Below are 10,175 nucleotides of genomic sequence, written 5' to 3'. Positions count from 1 at the left end.
AGAGTGATCAGAAGGGGACAATCAATGGAACATGAGTGACTTTCAACAATAAATGTGTACTGTAGTCTTCATGGAAAAATAAGACATCCCCTGAAAATAAGACCTAGGGCATATTTTGGCATTTCAAAAAATATAAGACCGTGCCTTATAATTCGGGGAAACAGGGTAGCTGCAGTGCTCGCTGATGTTCTGTTCCCAGGACTGCTTTCCAAAATGCAGCTTGGGTCACGTTACTGCTTGCCTGAGGCACACAGCAGTAAGGATTGCCCCAACCTCACCTCAGCAACCAGATTAGTACACAAACTTATCTTATATACGATATTTCTTACACTTCTAAATTATTTACACTAAATTGTAAAGGCAGAAATCACTAGCTTCATGTACATGCTATCTATTTATCTCAAGTCTTTTCAGGAACCCAGTCTTTTCCGAGGGAAGCCGCACTGCCACAGTGCGCTCTAGTTTCGTGAGATATCTACAATGACACGGGGAGGGTAGAGGTAGAAAAGAAATTTCCACTTACCCTTGTCCTGGGCCTTTAGGTAGGCAGATATCCCACTTCTGACACCTAATTGTTAAGGCAATAAGTAGTCCCAGACCACTGCTAGACCCTCTGCTCAGTGATTTCTGCCTTCAGCGCTGGGAGAGCGATAACGACACCACGCTAGCATGTAGTTTAATTACTCTCAAAACTTTATTGTTTGCACACAGTTTATATACCAATTCAAAGCATGATCGCGTGACTATAGACAACTAGCAGACATGACAAATGTCCTTGTGGATTTCTTAAAACAGAATATTCATGTCAAGAGAACAGATAAATGGACGAAGGGAGGAAGGGGAGAGTTTCAAGGTAAAAAGGGAGGAAGCAGACATTAGTTTACTGATGAGAAGGATACAACTAGTTTCAACATAACTCAATCATCTACAAAACAGCAAAAGCACAAAAACAATTTAACTCCAAGCCTCAGCAAAATGCCACTCCTTACCTTTCCTTACACCTTTCGGAAATCCCCATCTTTAAAAGATACATTGGTATATAGTCATTATGCGACTGTCCAAGACCAATCAACCTACCACCAAATCTGTAAACCCCAAAGGAGAATTTAAATGCAGAAGTTGCACACAATGCAAATGGGTCAAAGAACAACAAATTATCCAACTCCCCAAAAAAAAAACTTCTAAAATACATCAACACATCAATTGCTCAGCTACAGGTGTAATTTATTTAATAAACCAAAAGAGCTTTTCGAAAGCGTATATACGAGCACATATAATTGATTGAATCAGGCAAAATTATAACACCCATTAGCTATCATGTCGGAACAAAGCATAATTTTGATAAGTTTCATTTCGTTTCATTTTCAGCGCTAGTGACAAAATCCTCCTCCAACATAAAGCGAGATGGATCGTTGATCTTAACGCAACCACCCCTCCAGATTTAAATGATGTATTCTCCTTTAAACTTTTTTTATTATTATTAGAATACTCCCAAAAATACTTTGTGCAACAATTCAAAATAGTGGCTCCATATTTACACTATATAGGCATTGTACAACAATTAAATATAGTAAACTTCATACTTGCCTTTTTTCCTCTCTATATATTCCCTTCCTTTGCCTCTTTTTAAGTTATTGTAATGTATTGATTTATGACATTATATTCTCCTCTTTGCATTCTCTTTATTGAATTATAGAAAGTTGGTACATAAGTATATGATACTTTAGCGATCTATATATTCTAGCAAGCTATTGATAAGTACAGGACACATTAATATGAATGTGTACCAGAAAGTGAAAGACTATTATACCTTTTTAATAATCTGCCCAGTTATATGTATTGCACATTATAAGGTTTCGTACATATATAGGGGTCTGTACTGTACAATGTATTGCACTTTTTTTATGTTTGCACTATTTGTTTACTTGTGTTTTTTTGGTGATATACCTATTTTATTTTATTCTTATGTTGTTACTGTAGATCAGGGGTTGGCAAACTCCGGCCTTTAGGCCAGATACAGCCTGGCTGGTAGTATGTTCCAGCCCAACGCCCCCTGGCCGATCGGCCTAATGGCCGCCGGCATCCTGCGGCTCAGGCGGATCTGCCAGGGGGCGTTGGGAACTACCCAAGCCGGTCCCGCCTCCTTGCTGTGGCTCCCCTGTTTACTGCGGCTGGCGTTGAGATTTCCGCCACAGGGTAAATAGGGAATGCTCCCTGAAGGTAAATTCCTCTCCTCCGCAATGCATACGTAGGAGAGGGATTTCACTTCAGGGGGTGTTCCCCGGTGGGGGCGGAGCCATTGGGCGGGACTCAAGAGTCCGCCCACCCCTAGAATGGCCTAGTGGCCAGAAAATTTTGCCGACCCCTGCTCTAGATGATTTGTTATCCCCAGAGGAAGCCAGTATTTATTTGGAACAAATGTAATATTATACAATCAATTAGTTTGTATTTCTGTTATAAATCACAAGTAAACTGTATGCGATTATGACTTGTTTTCTTTTTCTCTTTCAAATTATCATATTTAGAGGCTTGACATAAATTGAGAAAAACAATACCCCTCTCTCTTCTAATATAAATATCTTTATTGTTGTCTTGTGTCCCTAGTGGGGATATTTCTTTGTAATACAGAATTCACAAGGCTACAGGTCATTCCAAAATAATAAGAAACCTTTAATTGCCTAAAGGTGATCAGTGAAATTTACTTTAAACTGGCTCACCTCTTCCACATGAATTGTGTTGGTTGTCTGGTTGTAGCAAGTTACAGAAAACAATCTAAGAAAAATCTAAGGCCTGGCTTCTCCAGGTGAGCACAGTGAAAATCCCTCACCATCCTGATTGCTGGAAGATTCTCAGGAATTTTCTTCCAGACCAAACCCTTTCCTTTTGATCAGCTACTGAAGGCAGCCAATCTCTAAATCTAGAATCGCCTCAACTTCGAATTCTTCATTACTTTCATCAAAGACGGAAGAAGGCTGAGTTGAAGCTCTGGCAGCTAGAGAGCTTTGTACCACTGGTTTTTCGACAGTAAACATGAATACATTTTCATGGAGCCAGGAAAAATAAGCTGGACAGGTTAATAATCTTTAGGACTGGAAAAGTCTAAATAAACTTTAGTCCCAATTTCTTGGAGGGACAGCAAAGTTTCAGGTTTGAGGTGAAAAGCTAAACTAAATTGCCTGGTTTAAATTTAGGACAGGCTCTTCTCTTCTTGACAGCCTTTCTTTTGTCGGCTGAGCTTGGACCAGACAAGACCTAATTTGTTTCAGGTTATTGATGATGAAAGCCACTCGATCCTGTACCTCAGGGACCAAAATGTCAGCACAGCAAGTGAAAAGCTGTAGGGTGGAATCCATGGTTTGCACAAAACGGGGATTGAAAGGTAGCTAAGTTTGTGGCATTTTATTAGGCAAACTCTGCCATAGGGAGAAAAAAAGCCCAGTTATCCTGTGAGACAAATGAGAAACAACAAAGATTTTGCTCCAGAGCCTGAATAGTCCTCTGTCTGGCTGTTGCTCTGGGGATGTTAACTAGAAAAAAGTAAGGACCGAATCTGAAGCTTCTTGCAGAGTTCTAAAATTTGGTGGTAAACTGTGCTCCGCTATCATACCATATCTTCCAGAATTCCATAAATCTGACTATATCTTTCAAGAAAACCTCAGCTGTAGCTGTGGCAGACAGGGTCTCCTTCATGGAGATGAAATGGGCCATCTTAGGAGTTTGTCGACCACTACAAAAATTGAATTATAGATGACGGAAGGTCTTCTCCAGAGCTTCTGGGGGTGAGGATGTTGCACTGCTGGTTACTGCCAGCTTGCAGTCCTTGGGCACACCAGGGTATGCAGGAAGATACACAGTGCAAAATCACTAAGCAGAAAAATCGTCAAGGAGGCCGGCATCAGGGAAGGCAGCAAGCAAGAGGGGTCTGTTCACAGGCCAGGGGTCAAATACCAGGGATCTAGGAAATAGACATCAGTGACAGAGGCTACTTCAGACACAAGGAACACAGGAGACACTGGAAGCACACGTGACACAGGAATATCCACAGACTGGGAGGAACATTGTGGAGACACGTTGCATGAACGCTGAGTGCTGTGTCTGAGCTAGCTAAATAGCCAGGGGTGGATAAGAAGCTATTTTCTGATTGGCCAACAGGTTGGATGAAACTGATAAAGCTTGGAAGTTGAGGCACACCCAGAATCAGAACTGCCTGCATGCGCAAAAGAGAGACGCCTGCGCTTTAATGAGGAAGTTGAAGTTGAAACCTTTTGGCAAGAAAAGGTGCTGACACATCTGATGCTGGAACCCACAATCTCTCCTGAGGATCCAAACCTTTCCAGTCAGTCAGGTACATCAGCTTCTTGCGAGAAATCTTGGAATCCAGAATTTGATGGACTTTAAATTCCTGAAAATAATCTAGTGCAGGAGTAACCACCGGAGATGGATGAGAAAAGCGATTCAGGACGAATGGCTTAAGAAGAGACTCATGGAAAGCATTGGGTAATTTGAAATGTGGAGGCAGGCGCAGTTTAAAACAGAACGGATTGACCTGGGCAGTAATAACGTATGGACCAATGAAACGCGGAGAAAACCTCAGAGAAGGGACATTGCAACAGATGTTGTTTGTGGAGAGCCAGACTTTATTCCCAGGTTGCAGAGGAGGTACCTTACGGCAATGCTGATCGAAAAATTTATGTCTGAGAGAAGTGTGTTATACCGTGTTTTCCCCGAAAGTAAGACCTACCCCGAAAGTAAGACCTATCACTATTGTCTCAACCTGCCCTAATATAAGACCTAGGAGAAAAAGAAAAAAAAATAGTACTTACCGAGTTCTTTCCCTGTGAAGGCAGCGGGAGTGCACACTCCGGAGCCGCACAAGCCGATGCTTTCCTTGTAGTTCCGGCTCCTGTCACAGGCGGAGTGATACTACATGCACTTCGCCTGTCAGAAGCCAGAACTCGGGATCGCGTCTTCTGATAAGGTAAGTTTTATGACGACATTCCAGAAGAAGATGACATTCTTGTATTTGAATAAACGCACATTCTTATACATGAATACATGTAGACTGTTGCACCTGAATAGGTTTGTTACATTTGTTTGTTTGTGGTTTCGTACATGAATAAATGTACATTGTTCTACATGAATATGGTAAGTGTTTTTTTTCATTAAAAAAAAATATACCGGTATATAAGACATCCCCTGAAAATAAGACCTAGTGTGTTTTTGGGAGGCCAAAAAAATATAAGACCGTGTCTTATTTTCGGGGAAACACGGTAGATCCTCACAGGTAGAAGACTAGATACTATAAAAGTTCCTTTACAGGCCACTAAGTGCAGGTATTTCCACAGAGCAGGGTATAGGAGATGGGAGACAAGGGTGTTTGTCGTAGACAAACGTAAGAAAGAAGACTCTTTTGAGTGCTGTTGCTGATATTATTGTGAGCAAACTCTGCCCATGGTAGTAGTTACCCAGTCGTCAAGATGGGCAGATAAAGTGCTCAAAGATATTTTTTCAAGACCTGGTTTAGTCTTTTCATCTGCTCATTAGTTTGCGGGTGATAGGCTGAAGAAAACTTAGGAGAAATGTCCAAGGATTTACAGAAGCCATTCCAAAAGCTGGAGTTAAACTGAACCCCATGGTCAGATACAATATGTGTGGGCATACCGCAAAGCCTTAAAAGTTCATGGATAAAGATTTGGCAAAAATGCAGCTGCCGATGGTGAAGCGGGAAGGGGTACAAAGTGGGCTATCTTGGAAAAGTGATCCACTACCACTCAAATAACAGTACAGCCATCGGAAGGTGGAAGATCTGTAATGAAATCTATGGAACGGTGACTCCAAGGCTCCTTGGGAATGGGCAAAGAAAGGAGTGGACCTGCTAGGGCCAAGGTAGACTACTTCGACTGAGCACAGACAACGCAGGCCTTGACATAGTCCATCACATCCTTACGAAGGTTGGGTCACGAGTACGGACGAGACAAATGTGAGTGCTCTATGAACTCCCAGATGACCAGAAAGTTTGGAATTGTGCCCATTGTAAAATTTCTGGTGCAAAGTTGAGGTGGCACTAAGGTTTTATCTGGAGGACCAGTGGATTCCTGGAAAGGGGTCAAGGCTATGATGTGAGCTGGAGGGATGATAAACTCTGGCTCCACAGCAGTCTCAGAATCCTGTAGGTGAAAAGAGCGAGAAAGAGCGTTAGCTCGAGAGGTAGCAGAACCAGGTTTGAAGGTAATGATAAAATCAAACCGAGAAAAGAAAAAAGAGCAGTGGGCATGCCGAGAGGTAAGTCAATGAGCAGATTGTAGGTACTGTAGGTTCTTATGGTCAATAAAAATAGTGAGTTTGTGAGGCAAACCCTCCACAATGTATTGCCATTCCTCCAGAGCAAGCTTGATGGTTAGGAGCTCCCTGTCCTCAATGGAGTAAATGTTTTCTGTGGGGGAGAATTTTCTTGAGAAAAATGCACAGGGTCGTCAAGCTCTGGTGGGGGTCTGGAAAAGGATAGCTCCCACTCAGATGGAGGGCCTAGTGACATCAGGCCTAACCAGTGCTGGGCCACAAAGAAAAGCCTGTTTTAGGATATAAAAAGCCTTACTAGCCTCAGAGGGCCAGTTCTTGGCATCAGCATCCTTCCGGGTCAGTGCCGTAATGGGAGCTACTAGCATGAAGTAATTCCTAATAAACTGCTGGTAATAGTTTGTAAAGTGTGGAGTTTCCTCTTTGAAAACTGTAACCCAGGAAAGGTGCCAGAAGGAGTTTGAACAGGCACTTCTCTGCCTTCGCATAGAGACCATTGTCCCTCAGCCGTTGTAGGACTAAACGGACATGTTGTCTTTGAGATGGCAAGTCTGCAGAAAAAAAATCAGAATGTCATCCAAATAGACAAAACCGCAGATATATAAAAGATCTCGAAACGCCTCATTACAAAGTGTTGTAAAACTACCGGGGCATTAGAGACATCACAAGGTAGTCATAATGCCCATCTCTGGTGTTAATTGTTGTTTTCCATTCATCCTCCTTTTTGATCCAAATTGGATTATATGGGCCTCGGAGGTCTAGCTAAGTAAAGATCTGTGCACCACGGATACAATGTAGTAGTCAATACATATTTGGAGATTCCCATCTTTTTTTCTGGACAAAAAAAAATCCTGCTGCAGCAGGGGAAGAGGTCTTAAGTATAAACCCCTCTGCTGCTTTTCTTTGATATACTCGCTCATTGCCTGGGTCTCGGGGAGACTGAGGGGTATACCTGACCTCTTGTAGGTGTGGAGCTAGAAACTATCATGCAGTGGTTTTTTTTATCATTCATACCACTGTATGCAAATAACGGTGGGTCAGGGCACTGATCCATTGTAAAGTGTAGCTTGGAACCAGCCAGTGCCAAGGTTTACTAGTGGTTTATGGTTGAACTGAGCAGCTGTAATGACGCTAATCATTGTTACTGTGCAGGAATGTCTGATGCTGTCGGCAAGGACCCTCAAATAAGATGTACTAAAGTGTACTCTTTAAGACCCTGCTAGGTTGAAATTATTTGTTTTTAATGCTTTTCAATTTAGAACCAATGGAAGGCAGTTTTACTGTGAAGTTTGTGTTACTTTTTTGTCCGGACTATTTGCTTGGAGAGAGCATGCATATAGCACACCTGCAGTCTTGCTGCCAGTATTCTAGTGCTGGGTATGGTGTCACTTTTCTGTCAAGTGTTTGAACTTTATTCACAGTTAAACTTAAATGTATAATTTTTGTTTGCCAACAGCAGAGGAGCCAGAACGTAAAAGGAAGAAGGGCCCTGCACCGAAGATGTTGGGCAATGAAGTTTGCAGTGTGTGTGGTGATAAAGCCTCAGGATTCCACTATAATGTGCTCAGCTGTGAGGGCTGTAAAGGATTTTTCAGACGCAGTGTGATAAAGAATGCCAAGTACACTTGCAAGAACAATGGCAAGTGTCAGATGGACATGTTCATGCGCCGCAAATGCCAGGAGTGCAGGCTTCGAAAGTGCAGAGAGGCCGGTATGCGGGAGCAATGTAAGTCCTTAAAAAATAAATATAAATTTTAATGTTTCCAATGACTGTATTTTTTGGTGGGGGTACTAAGGATGGCAGGAGATGCACTGATCTGTCCTCGGCAACAACAGATGGTAAAATAGTTACTTCTTTTCTCTTCTTTTTAACTTGCATAACCTAATCATTTGCCCTGGTTCAGTTAACTTTAACATAGCCAGTGTGCTAATTGTTCAGGCTTGTTAAAATGTAATTCAGGTGTTCTCTCCATTCTTTTTTAGCCACCCACCTGTTTTTAGGTGTTAACTGAAAAGTTGGGTCACAATAAACGGTACACCACCCAGTTAAAAAAAAAAAAAAAAATTCTGCAAAAAAAAAAAAAAACACTGTAATTCTGTTTTTTGTAAAGAAAACATGTCTCTGAATCGAGACTCCTATTATTTGAATTATTCTATGGGAAGACACAGGTTAGAATGTTTGACGTGTGCTAGTGTTGTACTGGGGGCACTAGGTTGTACACTAGAAAAAGCACAGGACAGTGGTTGTACCCATTCATGTGCAGCACAAGCCTAATGTAAGTCATTGTACTTTAGAAGAAAGACATTAATGTTCAGCTCTGCTAGATAAAGATGTCTTGTTCTGGGCTGTCATCCAGTCAAGCACCTGCTTTCCCAGTGAATTTAGTAAGGTGTGGTTTAAAATCAGAAAGTGTCTGTTTAGGTGAAAATCCTAGCCTTTATGTGGCCTTTGATGATTGAGCAGTGTTTCTGAACCTTTTTAACATGGGGGAACCCCTTGAAATAACTTTTCAGGTCTTTATGGAGCCCCTGCTATGATTAGTATATGCACAGCCCGCAGTACATTAATATGGTGGTCAGTAGGAATCTAAAAAAAAACAATCTTTCCGGGGGGATCTTTTTCTTTTACCAACAGTTTTTTTTACTCTAATTTCCTAGACATATTCTAATTTCTTTAAAAATTGTTTAATCAGAGTAATCAGACTCTGTGCTCGTGGTAAAGTTCAACTATTGACACCTCCCTTCAAATGAGGTGTTTGGTAGCCTGAAACCACTCTGCTGCTTGGTTATTAAAATGATTAGAGCTTTTTATGATTAAACCAAGATAGCCGCCATATAAAATGTGTAGATAGACCCACAAGTTAAAGACGTGTCCTTTCTATTTATAAGCCACAACACTCATTTGTTTTATTGCGAGTTTCTTTGCTTCTATTTGAACGTTTCTTTGCCTAAAAACTTCTCGTCAGAGGAACTTGTGGCACTGTCCCAGGCAGGCTTGTAACTTGTGGAGAAGAAATCTCAATGAATTCAATATAGGATCTGATTTAAGCCAGTTTTATATACCCAGATTACTTATTTCTATATAACTATCTATTCTTGAACTTAAGGCCCTAAATTTCCTTTTGTGCACTTGGCATTTCTGCATTTCCCCCAGTTTCCCAATTACACATAAAAGGCTTGAGCCAGGACTGGAAAATTCCCACCCAGCCAGGAGAGTTCTCTGCAAACATGTTACGAAAATTAAACTTGATAAATAGCAGAGAAAAGAATACCACTGGGTTGACCTAGGCCATCCTCCCTTCCTGATATGTAAGACATATTCCTCTTCATCAGGTTTGTCATGTTTCCTCAGAGCATCTGGAAGAAGCAGCTATACGAGGGGGTGCTGAGAAGTTCCTGGCTTTGCCCAGAAAGAAGAGAGCAAGAGTTACGAAATAACACATTTATTCAACAAATTCCCCCCCTAAGACTGATGCACTTGGTACAGCGTAGTTGCAGCTTTTCTAGACCGTTAAAATAAAAGTCCTTTTGGTTGAGCGGCAAACATCTTTGATGTCAGAAATGTCCTCAAAATGTTGCCCCTCCAGGTGTTTCTTCAAATTCAGGAACAGATCTTAGTCCAAAGGGGCCAGGTCAGGTGAGTAGGGGGGATGGTGGACCAATTGGAAACCCAGGGTGTTCAATTTGGTAGCCACAATGTTGGACGTGTGCACGGATGCGTTGTCCTGCAAAAAAGGATGCCTTTGGTCAACTTTCCACAGTGTTTCGTCTGTGTAATTGCCTCCTTCAGCTGGTCCAGGAGGTTAACATAATACTCTGTCCTATGATTCTAGGGCCCTGAGGTAGGTAGTCCACCAACAGAATACCATCTTTGTCCC

At 41.7% G+C, this 10,175-nt stretch overlaps 1 protein-coding gene across 1 annotated transcript in view; it reads left to right on the top strand.

The window, feature by feature from the left end:
• Positions 1-10,175, top strand: part of NR1H2 (nuclear receptor subfamily 1 group H member 2) — a 163,999-nt gene that overhangs the window by 58,262 nt on the left and 95,562 nt on the right. The window contains exon 5 of the mRNA XM_072427152.1: positions 7,754-8,023. Coding sequence (XP_072283253.1) covers positions 7,754-8,023 — 270 coding nt within the window. The remainder of the gene's footprint in view (positions 1-7,753; positions 8,024-10,175) is intronic.

The sequence above is a fragment of the Pyxicephalus adspersus genome, chromosome 11 (genome assembly GCF_032062135.1).
Source record: "Pyxicephalus adspersus chromosome 11, UCB_Pads_2.0, whole genome shotgun sequence".
In the NCBI taxonomy this organism is placed as follows: Eukaryota; Metazoa; Chordata; class Amphibia; order Anura; family Pyxicephalidae; genus Pyxicephalus; species Pyxicephalus adspersus.
This window is presented reverse-complemented; position numbering and strand designations above follow the sequence as displayed.